At 34.0% G+C, this 19953-nt stretch overlaps 1 protein-coding gene across 2 annotated transcripts in view; it reads left to right on the top strand.

Moving 5' to 3' along the window:
• Positions 1-19953, top strand: part of IFT88 (intraflagellar transport 88) — a 58559-nt gene that overhangs the window by 18212 nt on the left and 20394 nt on the right. For both annotated transcript variants that reach the window (XM_062567209.1, XM_062567208.1), the window contains exons 16-23: positions 1885-1984; positions 7415-7501; positions 8154-8340; positions 9194-9302; positions 10743-10893; positions 12998-13113; positions 16982-17034; positions 18484-18549. In XM_062567209.1, coding sequence (XP_062423193.1) covers positions 1885-1984; positions 7415-7501; positions 8154-8340; positions 9194-9302; positions 10743-10893; positions 12998-13113; positions 16982-17034; positions 18484-18549 — 869 coding nt within the window. The remainder of the gene's footprint in view (positions 1-1884; positions 1985-7414; positions 7502-8153; positions 8341-9193; positions 9303-10742; positions 10894-12997; positions 13114-16981; positions 17035-18483; positions 18550-19953) is intronic.

Genomic DNA, 19953 nt, shown 5'->3' with positions numbered 1-19953 from the left:
TGTTCAGTGTTCAGTTTTCTTAATACATGAAAAAAATGTAATAGGGAAGTGAAGGAAATCTAATGGAGAAAGAGAGCTTTCATTTAATCTATTTTTTTGATTGTATAGGAGTGTTTTCAAGCTTTGAAGGTCTTATATCTTTATCAATAAGTTGTAATTATTTATACTAAAATGAAATTATCTGGTTTTTGTTCCAGAAAAACAAAAAAGGTTCATTTATTTCATGTATCTGGCAGATCTACTTCCTTGGTGCTGTTCACAAAATACTTACCATGAAGTAAAACCCACTCTTTTTTAGCTTTTCTGGATAGTTAAACAGCTTCTGGTGAGAAGTGTGAGATTATTTTGTGTATATCAGGCCTTACTTACTCTCCACTCTTCTGGGCTGAGGTATTCAAGGCTACAAAGAAATTGTAAATCTAGTTTGGCTTTCCAAATACTATATTTTGTTACGATTCCTCTGAATATTAAATCTGCTTTTAATCAGATTAATTTTCTTTCTAGAAACAAAAGAGAGACAAATATTATTTGGATTTCTTAACTTGTTACTGAGAGTTCTTGAAATGCGATTTCATTCTGCAACTGTTTTGTCATATTCTGTAAGGAATAGAGGAATAATTCAGATCTCTACATTTTCTGGTTAGAACATGTTAACAGTAATTGTTGAAACTGCTTCTGGATCTTTCTTTTATTATGGATATCTTTGTAACAATTACAATTTCTTTTCAGTATCAGTTTTCCTCCAACATCAAGATACATCTGTATGCTTTATAGAGAGTTGATGCACATGCCAAGCCAATTATAACATCAGCCAGTTTGTTAAACTGTGGTTAGCAAATTAGACAAATATTAGAAGAAAAAGGGGGTTCCACCATTTAAAGAAAATGAGAGGGATTTAAGAAGCATCCCAGAAAGTTGTCTTCCAGACATTTTGATAGAACAGTAAATGCATCCAATAAATAAAGGCCTTCCTCAAATGATGAGACAGTTCTAAAATACACCACATGAAACTCTGAAAGATGAGTTCAGATGTGCATTTACAGATATCTGTCCTGTTCTATACTGCCTTCATTTTACAGAAGACCATAAGCCAAAAATAACAGGAGAATCCTGCGGGACTATCAGAAAGAGCTTTATTACTATGATTTTATTATATAGCTCAGGAGTTGGGCCCATGCAGTCTGAGATGGCTTATGGGCTTCATAGTATTATTTGCAGCAGGAGATCAGGTTTGAAGAATCAACTAAATATAATCTGTTCATAGCAAAGGGTTTGAAAATTGATCTTAATGGGTTTCCGCCAAATCCTGCGGCAGTAGAAGCTAAGGTTTTATATAAAGCCTGAGTAATCCTTTATTATTGCGAAATAAAAATTTCTTCGTTTTTATTTTGTAGTGTATACTACAAAACATCTTTGTATATGATATTTCTAATTCATATATCTCTTAAGTATTTTCAAAACACATGTTAATATCCAGAGATCAAGCAATGTGTCTTGAGCTCTGTGCCATTTTGCTATATTAAATCTTATAAAGAATTTAAACAAAAAAAAACCCAACAGAATGGAACCGAGATATTAAAGCTAAACACTGAATTATTCATCCAGCATTTATTCAGGTTTATATCTGACATCAGTATTAAAGGTTGCTCAGTGATGGAAAATAACGTGAGATATAACCAGCTGACTGACAAAAAAGAGCTGAGTATTATTTGGGTAGGTTATGGGAATATATTCTCTTAAAAATACTTTTGATTAGTGGAAGTGTTATATACTTTTGAAAAGAAGGAATAGTTAAGAACAATTCATTTTAGACAAGTAACTGACAGCAAAAATATGACATTTGCACAAATATATTTTATCTTTGTGGATTTCTTTCTATTGCAGGTGTGTTGAAGTAGTAAAAGCTTCTCAGTACGTAGAGTTAGCTAATGACCTGGAAATAAATAAAGCTACCACGTATTTGAAGCAAAAGGATTTTAACCAGGTATAATAACTTTTCACGTGATTGTTTTTATTAATACTGTATTGACAAACACATCTTGTGTAGTAACAGCATATTTTCAGCAGTGATAAGAATGATTTATGAAAGCATAATAATTGTATTGATGCTGGTCATTGAAATGACCTCGTTTCAATATTTTAATAAGTTTAATTTTACCTTAATTAAATTGTTGCCACGGAAGTTGTAGTGAATGCAGTTTAGTTTCAGATTAACACATTTAAATATGGTTATCTACACAGATTGTCCAAGTTTACATTACAGTTAATGGTGATCTAGTCAGTACCATCAGTGGAGCCTAGAAAGCAGGACAGCTAATCAGCCAGGAGGTGTTTATTTTCCCTCAGATATGTTACCAAAATATATGCAGATGAATTTCATATATATCATTATTGTTCATGTTATGATACCCTTAGTGTTCCCTGTGTACTGCAGCATACCTTGAAGTGTTACAATCTGACATTGAACTTTAGTCAGCCTTCCTATCTTTCCACTGAAATATAAAATGGAATTAAATTAGGCAAATTTGCACAATGTCTTGGAAATCTCAGCAATTTTCCTCTTGTCTCCCCCCCTTAAAAAAAAAACTCAAAACAAAAAAAAAACACTCCCCCCTCAGAGGGGGACACAGGGGACACAAAGCTGTAGGAGGAATCACCATTACTGAAAAGATATTATGAGTGTGTATTAGCAAATGAGGAAGGGCATTGAAAAGACACAATATCATGTTTCTAAGTAAAAGTATAGGTTGATGCTCAAAATTCATTAATTGACAGAATTTCAGCAGATAGATCTACTCACTATCTTTTGTTTGAAGTTTTAAGCAACTGATAAAAGGCAAAAGTATTTTAAATACTCTACCTTAACAAAACATAATAAGGTAGGAGTTTAAATGTTAATACAGAAAATTATTAGTAAGCAGAAAGAGTTTAAAAGTGTGAATGCCTCAAAGTCTTGGATTTTACTGTCAGTTCAGTAAGTAGAAGATGGGAGAAAATGTGAATTAGCAGCATAGTGACACATCCTTTTTCTCTGTTGATGGCCAGTATCGTTTTACCCATTGGTGTGGAAGGGAGGAAGATGAAATAAGCTGTGGAAAACCTAAAAGCAATTTAATCCACATAACATCAGTTAAAAGCTTAGTGTAGTATTTTCATCCTACTTACTTTACCTGTTTACACATCTGCTGTCTTTCTGGTAAGCTGAACTGCAGAGAACACAAAAATCGTTGCTTTTGTTTTCCTTTCAACGCTTTTTTTATTCTGCCTCTTGCATTTTGTTTGATAGAGTAGATAAGAAGAGGTAGGTATAGCATTAAAAAATCTGGTCATTTAAGTAGCTGTAGTCATCCTGAATTTTATGAGCATGGCATAGTCTTCATGGATCAGTAAGTAATAAGCAAGACAAGACTCGTTAGAAATTTGAATTTAACCATTTCATTTACATTGGGAGGGTAAAAGAGCTAGGTATAATACGAAAAGTAGTATTTTTATCACTGTTCAAATTCTCTGCCATTTTCTAGTATTCATGTAGTCATCTTGTATTTGTGTGTTTAAATGTACAGGCTAATGATTTTAATTTCTGATACAAATGTCTGTCTGAACTTCAATATTTACTAATTTATTTTGAAATAGACTTCAGATAAATATGAATGATACAGAATTTACACTTGAGAGAAATGAGAATTCTGATACCACAAGAAGAATATAATGATAGATTTGAATGCTTACATTCACTGAGCAGCTGTAGAAGTTGCACTGGTTAATCTGAAAGCATAAATGCTCAAGGCTGGGAGAGAAGATTACTCTAAAGGATATAGCTTATTGGATTGTGTTTTTTTCTTTCCTCCCTGCTGTGCTGTTAATTTAGAACCAGAAAGTGTTGAAAGAATGGGAATAAAACACAAAAGAATGAATCTAAATGAAAAATAAGCAAGAGTAGAAGACTGCTTAATGGTGACTTATCTGATTTATTTTGCAGTGCCAACTGTCTGCTCATTAATGAAATTCCCTGCTTTTCATATTTTATTCCTGTCATTTTGCACTCTGCAGTTATAGTAGGTTTTTTCATTTTTTGTTAGGTTTTTATGTATGTGAATACATGTGAATTAACTTTTGGTTATGTAAGCAGAGACTACATGCGTGCATTTATGTAGGTAAGCTGTCTTCCTGCAACTGGCTAGACAGTAGCCAGTATAAACTAAGTTCTGCCTATGAATTTCATGATGAACTCTCCTCATGTGATCTTTTCTTTGGTTGTGAAAAATGGTTTGAAATGTGTGAAGTTGGAAGACTGCTTCATCTGAACGAAAAGCAACTCAAGTATTTGACAGGATATGCTCAGTTTCTTTCCGACATGCACTTTCCAATGCATTCAGTGATTGGAATGGTGAATAAAGGAGAAGGAATGTAACAGCTTCTGGGTTTGCATGAGTGGCAAGAAATGTAAGAGCTCATACACAGCAAAATTACAGCTGAAGCTGAACTTCTCCGTCATCTTCTGAGGTCCTTCAGCTTCCCATAGCTTGGAGGGATGCATGCAGGACCATCTGCTTGCCTTAAGCTTACCTTCTCTTTTCATTTTTTAAGTCTTCTGGTTTCCTAAACAGCTCTTGCTCTTCCTGTCCACTCTACCCTCTTCTCCCTCAGTATAGATACAGCAAGAAAGTTGTCCTTTGTTATGCTGCAAGCCTGACTGATAGTTTTCTGAGATCAGGAAGCAGTTTGAGAGTTTGGAAAATTTTGCCAAGTCTAGTAGCTTTTTAGGTCATTTTTGGAAGGTGAGAGAGGTTTGGATATGTAAACAAGAATTTACTATTTTGATGGTAAATTTATTAATTTTTTACAATTTTCAGTTAGTATCCAGTGTGGGTTAAATACATATATACATATAAATAAATTCTTAGAGATAAGTGAGATGCAGAGTTTGCTGATGTTCCTTTGGAGTACTCCCGTGCAGGGAGAGGGAAAGGTGTTGGAGGTTGGGTATAAGTGGAGAAGCTCCTCTTTTAGTTTTGATTATGTGATATGAGACATTTAACCTGTACTGGAACTACCTAAATACTGGGATAGTAGAGTGGGACTGCAGAATTATGATTGCACAGAATCTTTTTTGTTCTAATAAAAATTCAGCTGCCATTTAAATTCATCCTGTCTGTTGTTCATATACTTGCTAACTCACCACCTGTTCAGCACACCTTTGGCTGAAGAACAAGAATGGAACGTTTCTCAAATACTCAATTTCAAGGCTGAGAGTTTTAGTGTGTTTTTTTTTTTTTTTTAAGACTTGAATTAATTTTTGCTGTAGCTGTAATAGGTTTAATTTTGTGCTCGTCATAATGCATATGTTGTTTTAAAGCCGTCCCAATGTCCCAACATAAATTAAAATAAAATCAGAGTTGAGACTCACATAGTGTTTATAGATTGTATTTTATTATTTATTACAAATTCTTTTTTTATTAGATAGTTTGAATGTATTCTTAGTCTGGAAGAAAATCTTTAAAAATTACCTTTAAAACCAAATTTTATTAGTTAGCCATGCCACTCATTAATGTCCCTGGCAGACCCTACTTAGGTCAGGCATACTGCTTTTGAAGCTTAACTTCTGTAAGCAACACAAAATCATGCCATAAAGAATATTTTGGACAATCTGTGTTTAGATCATTCAATCCAAGTCATCCTTATTTTCAAGATTTAAACAAAGAGAAAATATTTAGAAATATGTAAAATGGTGATACAGAAACAGCATTTCCACTTTGCAAGAGCAAAAGGAGCATTGCTGTGGATTTTCTTTCTAAGACCCACTATAGCTGAAATGATTCAAGAGATGTGCAGCATGTTTGTCAGTAAGTGAACAGCGCTCATATGAACTTTTTTATAATTGAAAAAGAAATTACTTCCAACCTAATCTTTATAGTCAAAGGTACCATTCAGGAGGAAAGCAAAGGTAAATAAATCTACTACAATAAAAACTGGCTTTTCGAAAAGTGTCTTTGAGCTATATAGCTAAGTTCAATGAAAGAGAATTCCATCGTAACAAATGCACAGTTTTTACTCAAAGAAGGAAGTTACGATAGCGGTAGAGTACCTCAGATATAATAGCATATCTGCAAATATTTGGGACCATTCTCTTTTTGCTGGAAGTTGTAAATGCTTATCAAAGATTAAAATTGCCATAGTTAAAGCCTTATATTGCAGAAACCCACAAACTCTAGATTCAAAATTTTGAATCTATTCAAAAGTTTTTCATGATTGAAATTGCCATATTTCTTTAGTGAATTTTCTATTATTAGGAAATATTCTGACCTTTAGTAGTTTATATTTCTAGAGTAGAATGTGGTTTAATGAATCAGTGAGCTGCATTTAGTTGTATGTACTTCATTTGTCATTTTACACATCATTAGGACAGTCATGTATTTTGTGTGAAGTAGCTGTAAAACCAATATGTGTGACAGTCAGTTAAAAAATGCTTTCTTTTTGTTTCTTTTGGCCTTCCATATACAGTGTCATGCATTCACTTTGATTGTAAACAACTGACTGCAGTTTTCCTGTAAAGGATGAAGGAGGCTTGAATTGCCATTAATGACTAAATTGAGGTTGCTACATCTGTGTTGTAACAGAGAAATAAATTGGGCCCATGATTATGTTCTAATGCTTCATGTAATTAATATAATTATTTAGTGTAAAGAAGCCATATTTTCTTAATGAATTTAGTCTGCACTTACAAATGTTATCACATCATCAAGGCGAAAAAAAGGCTGCCCTTTATTTTTTAAGTTTCTTTGGTAGTTTATTAACTATACTTTTGTTTAGTTTTTTTGCCCATCAAATTCTTCATATTGAGGTTCATGAAATTTAGTTTTTATATAGAAGGTGTATCTTCTATCCTCAGTCTTTACACATTTGAGTACTTCATAAGCTTAGACTGTTTTCTTCACATTACATAAAAACAACTGCAGATTGAAAGAGAGTCCTACACAGTCTTAGCTATTTTTATGTGGCATGTAGTTTTTGAAAGTTTTAATCCTTTTGCATGTGTTTAGTAAGAGATCTGGAAAATAAAAGTGTGAGGATTTTAATTAGTTGACAAGATTAAAAGCACATTCTATAAACGTGTCTTTTCTATGAATAGAGTTGTCAAATATGTAGTTGTATCTAATCCAAATATTTGACCAAGTTAAATATATATATACTTACATACACAAAAAATTATTTATGTGTGTGTGCATGTGTGTGCATATACGCATACAGAAGTTGGACAAGCCCTAGTAATGATCATTTGCATGATTATAGGAGGGAATCTAGTAATAATTTTAGCTGTTTGTTTCTGTGCAGTTTATCAATGTGTATGTTCTCTGAAAGAATTTTGGTACAAGTTTGGTACAATGTAAGTAAGATGCTTGTGAATTGCTTCTAGGCTATGGAGACTTTAAAAACATTTGAAAAAAAGGATAGCAGAGTAAAGAGTGCAGCTGCCACAAACCTTTCGTTCCTTTATTATTTGGTAAGTGTTTGCTGTAATGAAATAAGAACCAAAGCTTATGTAGCAGTCTGTGTGTCTATGTAGCAATTTTTATGTTTGTCAGATAATCTGTGTAAACCGAAAGAAACCATGCATGTTGGAGAATCAGTTTTGAGGCAGCCTTTCCTGGCTGCAGTTGAAGTTTGGGGCATGGCTCTTGCGTACTGCTGCTGGGAAGAAGAGTGACATTGAGGGCCAGGCCACAAAAGGATGCCTATCATGTGATTTATGCAGAAGCTCAGCACCAATATTTAAAATTCAGATCCTGAAGACCTTTGTTGAGCCTCAGGAACATATGAAGTTTGCAGGTTGAAAAGGGGTGTGTAGTGTGAAGAGTGTAGGTTACTTGGGTTTATTCATATTCTGATAGAAAGTTTTCTTTGTTAGAGCAAAGGAAACCAAGACTGAATGAGACAGAGTAGCAGAACAGGTGTCAAGCCTTAAGTTTTCTCTAACTTCAAAGAGATGATCAGCTTTCTGCAAACACATAAGCAGTATTTGAGGGCTAAAGAATGTATTGTTTTTTCATTTTTAATCTTTTGAAATTCCACTGTAGTAACTTTAAGAAGCCACAGTTAGCATCAAGAAAACTGACTGACAAATTACTGATATAATGTTTGTTTTGTTCATGTAGGAGAATGAATTGGCACAAGCAACTGACTATGCAGATTTAGCTGTAAATTCTGATAGATATAATCCAGCTGCTTTGACTAATAAAGGAAATACTGTTTTTGCAAATGGAGACTATGAAAAAGCAGCTGAGTTTTATAAAGAAGCTCTCAGGAATGATTCCTCATGCACTGAAGCACTTTACAATCTTGGTAAGCCGAAGGTGATTTTGAGATTTAGCTTTTATGTAAAGGTAATACTAGCATTTCTGAGAATCTGATTTTCAAAGTTTTCTTGTATGAAATGTGTATTAATAATTATTAGCTTATTATTACAAGTAGTTTGTTACAGCAAAGTCTTAATTTATGCTCTCTCTCTTCCATAAAAATACTATACCACTGTCAATCATCTGACATTATTAGTTGATGTTGGTAAATCAATTTGAAAATAAAAATTGCTGTAAGTGTTGCTGTCTACCAAAAATGCACACTTTTTTTAGTGTTAAACAATTAATCTTTCTACTCCTGACAGACATCCCATGCCCTCATTCTTCTTGTTCAAAAAGTGAGATGAAGTATGACCTTGGTCTTTAATTAGGTTCATGTTCATTGCCTGTATCACTTTGATATGTTGTACTAACTACAAAGGATTTTAAGGAAAGAATTGTAAGGGTGGCTCTCAAGTATGTATTCCATCAATGTCAAGGCAGTTATACTGGAACTCAATCTCCCAGTAAATTTTTGTGGATTTAGTCATGACTTACTGTATTTGAAATGTGTGTGTGTATGGTTGTTTTTCTGAAAAAAATCCATATAAGCAAAAGAATGTCACTGATATTCTAAAAATTGCTATCACAAAGAGATTAAACAAACTAAAATAAAAATATTTATCCCCTTTCCTCCCCCCCCCCCCCCCGAATTACTTGTTATATGTAATGTAAATATTCAGGCAAAAATAGTTTGATAATATCCTTCTAAATCCTGTTTTCTTATGGTTATGCTGTCCATTAATGTGCTGAAGTCATCTTTTTGTTGTTTTATTAATATTGTAACCTTTATTTTCCAGGTTTATCATACAAGAAGTTAAACAGAATAGATGAAGCTTTGGATTGTTTTTTGAAACTTCATGCAATTTTTCGAAACAATGCCCAAGTTCTTCACCAAATAGCAAACATGTATCTTTTACTGAGTTGTGATAAGAGATGGCAATTTTAGTAAACTCATCTCATTTAATCTTGCGAGTGTTTTAATCATGACACAAAGATTAAGAAATTTTACATTTGTGTCCATTATATTTGATTCTCTGATGCTTGAAAAAAGACATAAACAGAACTTACAGCTGCCTTTGACATTTCCATTGAAGCCAGCAGAGAAATATGTTAAGACTGAATGATCTTAAAATATGTTAAGTAATATATTAAAACTCTTCTCATTGCATTAATCAATGTGTCAGGGAATAGTTAAACAGTTATACGCAGTATCAGAGTGTTACTTGGAATATTTAAAATACTGCTGATTTTATTACAAAAATAATGTGACAGAGGTAAACACAATTGATAGAACCTTTAGGAAAAAATAATAACTGTTGATAGAAATGAAGTTGTGTTCTGAAAGCTCTTTGGTTGATTTGTGTAAGAAAATAATTGTCTTTCAGAACAAATTGGAAAGCCAAGGGGGCGTGAGGATCATTGGCTTTCCACATCACCAGTGATAAAGATTCTGCAGTAGGAATTTCCTTAACAGTGCTTCTGGGAATGTGCAAAGCAGAATAAAATCTTCAGGCTCTGATTCCTATGCTATACTTTTAAGTGTAGTGAAAATAATTAAAATATACAGACTTCAAAAATTCAGAGTGGCTATGATCTCAACTCCCTGCATAGTCCCATTACAGCAGCTTGTATGGCCCTGCAACTCCCAGTTCCGTCTAGGGTAGAGCTTCTGTGCCCCACTGCTAGGTTAAAACTGCTTTCCACAAATGCTCACAATCTTTTCCTTGAAGGGTGAGGTGCAGTAGAAACTGGGAGAGCATGTTGGGAAGCAGCTGCAGCTCACACTGCTGCAGAGTGCTGGGCCGTCGCGCCCCTCGTGGGGTAGCCGAGGAGGGGAGAGCACCCTGCAGGCATCATCGCAAGCAAAGCGGCTCCCATCCTCTGCATCAGAATTGTACGCGGGCTGGGCCGTGCTGCTTAGACCTGCAGCACAGAATCTGCCTGCAGGTAGAAGTCTGTTCCTGGGGATAGCAGTCCTACCTAATCCCTTACTTTGGTACCAAGTGATACATTCAGAAAAACTTACGCAGTTGTGAAGGCTAGAAATAAATGCCTGATTCTCACACTTCATTGTTTTAAGTGAGGAAATCAGAGTAAAATCAGCAAGAGAGAACTAAACCTACAGTGTAATTGTTTTTCTTTTTTCAACTGAACCAAAGCTCTTTCTGATAGGAAATAAATTATGAAGCCAATGTGTAAATATTCCAAATAGATATCCACGCTGGAGTGACTGTCCACATTGGTTATCTGTCCGGCATGTGGATTACATTATGTAAAGTGATGGGAATTCTCAGTAAACCAAAATATCATCAGCACTGGAATTGTCCTTAACTGAAGAAACCTCAGATATGAAGTAATGGAAGATCCCAATCAAGCCATAGAGTGGCTCATGCAGTTGATCAGCGTAGTGCCAACTGACCCACGTGTTCTTTCAAAACTAGGGAAATTATATGATAATGAAGGTGATAAATCCCAAGCTTTTCATTATTACTATGAGGTACTTGTTCTTTATTATTTTTCCAATGCACTTTCTACATTGTCGTAGTTTCGTGCATCAGGTTAATGATTGATTCATTTGTACTATTTAAAATGTCATCAAAAAGAATGAGATTTTTTAAAAAATTTACATTGAACCCTAAAATTTTGCTTTTAATCTAAAATTTACTCTGAAACATGAAGTCAAAAATGGATATAATAAATGTGATTTTAAAAGTGTGTAACTTGACTGCATTAGTTGGAAGGTGCATCTGTGTATAATGGCTATATACGTGTATCTCTTAATGGTGCAGTAATACACTGTGGATCTTTTAGAATTGGTTAAAAAATTTCTCACCTAGTCTTCTCTGCTTCTATGCCTCTCCATGGGAGGCTGTGCCTGTTAAATGATCCAGTCATTTGCTTGGGGCTTGAGGGGTTTTTTTGGATGGGAAGAAGAAAGGAATCTGTGTTCTTTCATCTTTGTGTCACAGTTAGGAGACCATTGGGATCTCTTGAACTGGTAAAGCATAGATTTCTGCCTTCTTCAACACGTGTGCTATTAATTTGCTATCCTCTCACCCAAAACCTGAATACTTTCAAGTATTTTTGATATTTAAATCCCCTTCTTTTGTATTAAAGTCTCAAAGAATTTGTCATTGTCATAGACAAAATAGGCGAGGGTTTTCTTTTTTTGTTCTGATGTAGTTTGGGTGAAGTTGGTAAATGTGCTATTTTCTTCCTTTTTTTGGCTTTATTTTAGTAGAAGCTCAAGTATGTACCACACAGAAGAATATTAAGAATTACTTACTTGATTCAGAAAAAGAAGCATTAGTTCACGTCCAATTAAAATCAGTGTAATCTATGGATATGCTTAGATTTAGGTCCATTTTCAAGTATCCTCTTGAATCAAAGTCAAACTAGTGGGTTTTTTTTTGTTGTTTGTTTGTTTTCAATTTGTGAGTAGGATTAAGCTGCCTCTATTTAGGCAGCTAGTGCTATTTCAGTTACCCAGTCACAGTCATACCTATCTTCAGGTGCCATTCCAGAAGGGCACAGGCCTTCTGTAGCTTTTATGTCTTGCCTACTAGTCTCATGCAGATCTCTTGGATACTCCAGGAGTTCCTAAATTACGTTGTGTATTCTGTATGCTTGTAGTGTTAGATGTTGCAAGGTTAAAAGCAGAGGCATCAGAAAGAATTATGAAAAATCACGCACCTTCTATTTGTTTATAGTTGAAGTCTTTGACACTCCTACAAAGACCAAATTTGATTTTTGGTGGAAAAGACTGCATGATTAAATAAAAATTCACAATTATAGAGTGCGTTTTTGCAAATGGAAACTGAAAACTTCAGGTGGATTCATGCAGGTATGCCAAGAAGCCTAAAGAAGATACTTCTTATTTTGTTTTACAACTGCAGAAAAATATTAGTTTGGACAAATTCAGTTGCCTAAACCTAGGCATCTACTGTCCTATCAGACTATCTGTGATACTGATTATGGTTTGTAGAGAGACCTCTATTTTAGAAACAGGAATAAGACAGAAGTTGCTTTACAATCTGAGAGTTTTTTTGTCTGTGTAAAATCGGAGGGTTACCAAGCCTGTGCTGCAATTATGAATAATAGTGGAGATGTGCTTGATGGTGCTTGGTGATGATTTTCCTGATTACTTCAAAGAGAATTTCTAGGAATTTGAACATGTTATTTATATACATACATATTTCATAGAAAAGAATGCTTTCAGGTGAACTATCCAGCATCCAGATTTGAAATATGATATTTTCATATTATAACATTGTTTAACATTTTAGACAACTTATTTACACATAGACGTGGTCTAAGTAAGTTTTGCTGCTGTAAATGATACTTAAAATAATATTTCAAATAAGAGTGGATGGAAAATGTGACAGACTCATCTCGGGTAACTCTTCTAAAAAGCATTCTGTAATTAGAAAAATTAGCATGCTGGTTTTTTGGAATTAGTGTAGCACACTGCTTTCATTCATATATTACATATTTTTGGCATCTGGAGAATTAAACACTTAAGTGAGTAAGATATTCCAGAGGTCACATACAGATGTTGTTTATCACTAAAATTGTTTCTTTCACCTTTCCTATTTTGTCAGTCGTATCGGCATTTCCCTTCGAACATTGAGGTCATTGAATGGCTTGGAGCCTATTACATTGACACCCAGTTTTGTGAAAAAGCCATTGAGTACTTTGAAAGAGCAGCACTTATCCTGTAAGTAATTACTGTTTTATGCAAAGTCAAATATTTTGTGATTAGACATCTGTAATTATAGCTAGAGATAAATCAGTTAGAGAACATTAATACTATAAGCAAATGTCAGAGTTAAGTGTATTTGGGGATGTTACTTAATTTTCTCAACTTCTGTTGTTTAGAGGGTGTTTTTGTACTTAGTGGGCAATTTCAATGTTAAGTAAGATCCTCTGTTGGGCCTGTGACAGCATTAGATATTAGAACTTCTTCTCTTTATCCTCTTCCATTAAACACAGCTATAAAGTAGGAAACAGCTTTCCTGAGACACAAGAACCTCCTTCTGTGTGGTTTTGTGTAAAATATTTCCTTTCTATTGTTTTATCATTTGGTGATGATTGATGGTTTAGATAAAAGCATCTTTTAGCAGTTTGTGCTACATTTTCTCCTTTCACGTAATTTCTACTCATGTAAAAAAAGGAATGACATTACAGATATATAGAGTAGAACCAAAAATGTGCAATATGTAATTACCTATGGACAGTGAAAATATATTGACAAATCAAATTGATTCCAACATGGATGCTTGGAATGTAGCAAGATAAATTTTTGTTCCTGGAATCGTCCTTTAGTAAAATATGGTGTATTTAATAAAGTGAGTATATAGAAAATATATTTTCTTTTAGATCAGAAAGAGAGCTTACTAGGTTAACAAACAGAAATTTGGTCAAGTAGAATTCTAACAAGGTATATGACTGGTCTTTTGTATGGAAGCAAAGACATGTTCATCTCTGTGTTCATGAGGTGTTAATAGACCAGCTAAAATTCATGCAACTGAAATTCACACCAAGTGTGAATCTCCGTTATTTTGTGTTTTGGGAAACCAATCAAAAATCAGGCTATGCAAAATTCAATTACTGCCTGTAGTGTGATGATCTAAGTTTTGACCTTTTTCTTCTGTTGATGTGAATCTGAATGACAGACATGAACATAAGACAGGGTTTAGACAAAATTTTGACAATTTGTTCAAGACTATACGGCAAATAGGTTTTTTGAAGTTCAGTAAGAAATAATAACACTGTTTTTTATGGGGATTATGTTAGAATAGATGTTAAATATTACAGAAGAGAAAATCCTAGGTTTACGTAAGGATTAAAAGTTAAAAATAAATAGAAGAACAGAGATTGTACTCACAGTGGTATAATTATAAAGAAATGGAGGTGTAGATTAAAGGCAAAAATACAGGAGGCAAGTTCACAGATTTAAGAATTAGAAAAGTGTAAGTTACCAGACTTTAAATGAAGAGTTGACTGAGCTTGTGCCTGGGTAATAATGGCACTTGCATTTTGAACTCCTTATGGTACACTAGAAATTCAGATTCTGGCTGGAATCCATGGTTACTGTCTGCAGTAATAGTAGCACATGCTCCAAGAAGTCTATTAAAAAAAAAGGGGGGGAAAAAAAAGTACACAAAAGCCATAAGGTAACACCAGCCTCTAGTGTACCAGTAACAACAACGCATTACCCTTAAATAAGATATCAGATTAACTCCTTTAAATATGATCTTCTTTTAGCTTGTTTATTCCTGATACTGGCATTCAATGTGTGAGTCACAGGCAGCTGGGGAAAGCCATACTGAGCCTGAGTAGGGCCACAACTGTGTTACTCAGGACAGGCAGCTTGCTTTCTGCTTGGTACTTAGGCTCCTTCTTTCCTCATCAAAATGGCTTCAAAATCATCTGTGCAGGGTGTGATCAATATGACCATATTGCAAATTTAGGTTTTCATTTGTAGTAATAAAATTTGCTATTAAATTTGTTACAATTAGGGAAGGATCTGAAAAACAGAAATTATAGATAGAGTACCTATAAAAATACTTCATTGTCAATTGGTCTTCAATTCTGCAACCCATTGGTCCTACACATAAAGTCTATACAATGTAAAAGAAAGACTGGTAACAAGCAATAACAGATATTTCAGTATTTTATAGTTTCTGAAAAAACAAAGCATAGAAAAGAAGGAAAAATATTAAACAAAATATGGTATCTTGTTGTTGAGCATTTGTTGGCAACAGAGCTTGATTGTAGGCCTTCAGCTGTTTTTCACAAAGTAGTCCTTTACTGGCAAGAAATGCCTAGCAGTTTTTTCATATATTCTTCTCCCTCTCTCTTCTTTCTTACCCCCCTCTTTCTCTCCCCCCCCCCCCACCTTTTTGGTACTACTCTTACTTAAAGGTTGGATAGTATTCTTTCCATTTCAGCACATTAGTACCCACCTTAATCTCTATTGTAGTCAAGCTATTGGATCAAACATGCTGGTGCTCATAGATGTTTTAGAAACTTTGGGGGAAAAACAGCTGAAACTAAAAAGAATTATTTCATAATCTTGTTTTGGCAAATATCTAAATATTTTAGGCTTCATGTTGCAGCCAGTCCATACATGAAACATGAAGTATGTAGATTGTTAAGCATTTATTAATTACTGGCCTATGAAATTCTTCATTATTATCTATAATTATAGTCTATATAATACAGAAGAATTATTCTGTGGGATGAGATTGTTAGTAGTAGATCATAGAATGTAGTTATTTGAGGGTTTATTTGATATTAAAAAATGAATCTGAATTTGCAAATTGCTAAATATGAATATAATATAAATATGTAAATATAAATATAAATATATGAATATGAATATAAACTTCTGAATTAATATCATTACTGATTGTAAGAAAAGTTATGTTTTAAAAAATTGACTTCGAGTCTTGACCACCATTTTTGTCAGTTTAGTATTGTTTGCTGTATTCAGTGTTTAATTACAATAATTATATTTTAGTTTGCAGTTTAGGATAATATATTAAACAATGAATTGAAGAAGTTTTTCATTATTCTACATTTTAGCTGCATATGTGAATCAAAACATTAATAATGGGAGCCATGAATCTAATGCTGACTGCTGACATTCTCTCTAGGATTTTCATACTGAACCACCTAATAAACTTTAATGAAGAGTGATGTTAGTGTTTGCTTGGCTACCTTTAACAGGAGACATATTCAGCTGAAACTGAAAAATTTGAAGCAGCTGTCTTCCATAAATTTGTTTGGCAACTGCTACTGTGCAAACAAATAGAATATTTAGAGATTAAAATGGCCTGTGCAGTCACTAGAGGGAAAATTAAAGAGAATAAATTAAAAAAAACCCTGTTCTACAAGTGTTAGTGTACAGTGCGTTTTGGACATACTATTGTGGAACTATAAACCACTTTTCTTTGGCTTATAGAGCATGCTTATGCAGTTGACATGAAAAATTCCTAATTCTCACATTATCTTGATAATAATGAGGAAAGAATCTAACAGTTTTGTTGTGCATGCACAAACCTCTCCAGTATTTTCTCTAACCATGCATATCACCGTTACATGCTAGAGGGAGAAGGCAAGGCATCCGGGTGATGACACAAGGCGGGAGGCAGAGTTCAGAGCTGTGAGTGGGAGCGTGCCTTCGGCAGGGCTCTCTTGGGCGTCCCTGAGACCCAAATGGCAGAATTTCCTTAGAATAAGATTTAGCATTTTTTTCTCTTCCCCTACTTCATGATTCTGTGTCTTGGATAAAGATTAGTGGATCACATGTCAGGTCAGCTAATTGTGTTAGGTGCATAGAGTCATGGGTAGGAGAAAGATTTTAATGCCTAACTACAAATGGGTGAGATAGAGGCCTGAACACAGGCGTGCGAGGCAGGGCTCGAGGGGGACCAGGCTAATTCCTTCCTAGGAGGGGCCTACATTAGGTGAAAATTTTTAAGACTAGTTTAATAGTAACTTTTTACCAGTGCTACGCAGAATATTTTGCTTATTCATTGTTAGGCAGCATGCATATTCTTTTATTTATTTTTATACAGACCAACACAAGTGAAGTGGCAGCTGATGATTGCCAGTTGCTATCGAAGAAGTGGTAAGTCCTGTAGCAGTTTTTTTTAATGAGTTAGAGATTTGTTCTGTTTTCAAATGTTACACATCTTGATTTTTTTTTCTTTTGATCTTTTCTGCATGTGTTATATTGGTTCTAGTAGTTCATCAAGTTCAGTTACATGTTATTTTCATATGAATTTTCTGTGTATTTGTATGTAATAAAGGGTGACTTTTTCTTTAAGTCCAAGAAGTATGTGTGTACTGATTTATGCACAGAACATTCCTTGGGAATTAAAATAAGTTATTATAGCATAAATGATCTGCCAGAAGTTTTTAAATGTATATTATTATACTATCTGATCTAACATAAATCCTTAGAATCTGAAGTTATTTAATTCTAGTTATTCATTTGCAACAGTGGATACAGTTTTTAGATATTAGAATAATATTTACATTGCACAAAGTACCTTTAAGGCAGTCTTAATGTGCTGAATTTTCCTACTGTGAATGTAACATATCGATATTCTTGTGACTATAAGCAAAATCAAAAAAAAATTCTCTTTTTTTCATCACCTACACCACATCCAAGACACTTTATGCTGTAAACTACACTCTTTTCTCTTGCTCTCCCACTGTTGTCACACTTCTTTTTCCTTCTTTAGAAATTTGCAGAAGAGACTTTAGTAATATATCAGTGCTTTTTCTCACTCTGCTCAGTTTAATTCAACAGTGGAAAAAAAGAAGCAGAAGTTGGGAAATTCACAGTGAATTAAGCACAGTCAGCACCACCTAAAAACAGACAGATTAACTACTTTCCCAGCAAAGAAACACAATGGTTTTGGCTGCTGTTTAGATTGCTTAATATTCATTGGCAAAATTCCCAGTTTATCATGTTAACATGTACTAGGTCAGTTTGCTCTCTGACTAGCATTAAGAAAATAAAAATGGTGGTATCTCAACTAACTTTTTTGTCTCATATTTTGTGGAAATGAGTTTTTATATTCACAACGTCTGTCAGTCCTCTCCATGGTAATTCTCAAAGAGAATTGCTTTGCTACCAGTTCTATGGAAACAGGAGTTTGGGCAAAGGAGAAAGATGCAGACTTGTGCTCTGATTGAAGGAAGGAAGGCAGAGCTCAACTCTGTTCTGTTTGACTAATCCATGTATTTGCAACCTCAGATAAGCCACAGCATGTTTGATAAATATAGTCTGTTAGATGTGTTACAGCATCATAGGGTACAGTTGGGGTTACTGATGCATGAGGTCCTAGAAGTGGGAGAAAAAAAGGACAAAAATCAGTATAAAATTGGTCTTCATTAATTCTGGGTTTTGCAGAATAATTTGGATTGTTTTCAAATGCTTTTAATTTGGTGTTAGATTATTAAATCAGATTCCCGAGAAGTGAAGTGATCTGAAGCTGTATCAATTCCTCATCTGATATTCTTTTTTATTTTTGGATCTGTGGATAGAAGATGTTTGTTTTGTTTGCAGGTAACTACCAGAAAGCTCTAGACAAATACAAAGTCATTCACAGAAAATTTCCAGAGAATATTGAATGTAAGTTGTTTCATGCAATGTAAGTTTTTTCATTGAGTGGTACACCCATCAAAGGGAACTTTGTTATTTTGAATATATGTGTTAGTAATACATATGATGTAAGTATTGTTCAAATAAAATATTTTAATGAACTAACTTTTTATTCACACTAATGCCAAATGTTGTTTGTGACAACACTGAAGCATGATTTAAGTAATATTAGGGTAGTGCTGAAGAAGAAAGATGAAAATAAACTTTAATTGTGGCTGATTGGTTGATCTCCTTCTCTTGGATACTTTCTAAATTTTATAACTATGTTATTTAGCCTTTCTTAGGCTAAGATATATATATATATATTTTTTTAGTTCTAGTCCCTACTGGTTGAAACTCTTGCTATGTTTCCAGATATTAGAAAATCTTACTAAGTTTTACTAAAGCCAAGCCTTCCTAAAGAATGTAGATTCCTAAAGAATGTTTGTTGCAAGGTTTTTAAGTTTAGTAAGTCAACCAGTCTCTAGAATCTTTAGAGAATTTGAAGCTAAACTTCAGGAAGCATCACTTTGAAGAGTAAAAGTCATGTGGCAGAAGCAACCGTTCTTGTGGTCTAAATGAAAGTGCCATGTAGAAAATAAGATTTGTCATTGGTTGTCAGAACATCCTCTTACATCCCACACTGCCTAGTACCTTGCTACTTCCAAAATGCAAAGATGTCACCACCAGGGTTATGCTTTTAAACATTATGTGGGAAGAACATTTACTGTATTTTAAAATAAAATGGTATCATCCTATTTAACAAACTTACTCATTTTTTTAAAGAGGAATCATACAATTTTGTTGTCCTAGAGAGATAAAATATTATGACTTCTCAGAGTTAGGAGCAAAATGTTATGTTGTCATATTTACCATTTATATCTCAGAGGAGTAGTGTACTTAGCAAACCTTTTAGAAATAGCAGTATTTTTCTGAATGCTGTTTCTACAAATTACAATACTGAAGCAGCAGTTAGACAAGAAAATCAAACACATCTAAAACTTTGCTGCCAAAAGAATGTTCCCCCTTCCTTATGCTGGTCCTGGTGCTTATTTGGCCCCTCAGTAGACCAGTTCAGGTCACTAAACTAGCAGGAAACTAACTTAGCAAAAAAGAAGAGTGAATGTATTTGTGGAAGCAGTCAGGAGGAAAATAGATCATGTCGTGCTTGTGTCTGCTTCAGAGGCAGTTCTTTTCAAGTATTGACAAACACACAGGAATAGCAACACTGTATTTCTCAGTTTGATACAATACCTCACATAAATGTTTTTTAGTGGTTCTTCTGGTGTCATCACAGAGCTGTGTTTGACCTTCATGTCTGAATTTTTTTAATTCTATTGAGTTGATACTAATCTTGAAAAATCACCTACAGTAAAAGAAAAAGCAGAATGTGTT

This window comes from Rhea pennata, chromosome 1 (genome assembly GCF_028389875.1).
Source record: "Rhea pennata isolate bPtePen1 chromosome 1, bPtePen1.pri, whole genome shotgun sequence".
Classification (NCBI taxonomy): domain Eukaryota; kingdom Metazoa; phylum Chordata; class Aves; order Rheiformes; family Rheidae; genus Rhea; species Rhea pennata.
Note: the sequence above shows the minus strand (reverse complement) of the source record. Positions and strands in the feature narration are given on the sequence as shown.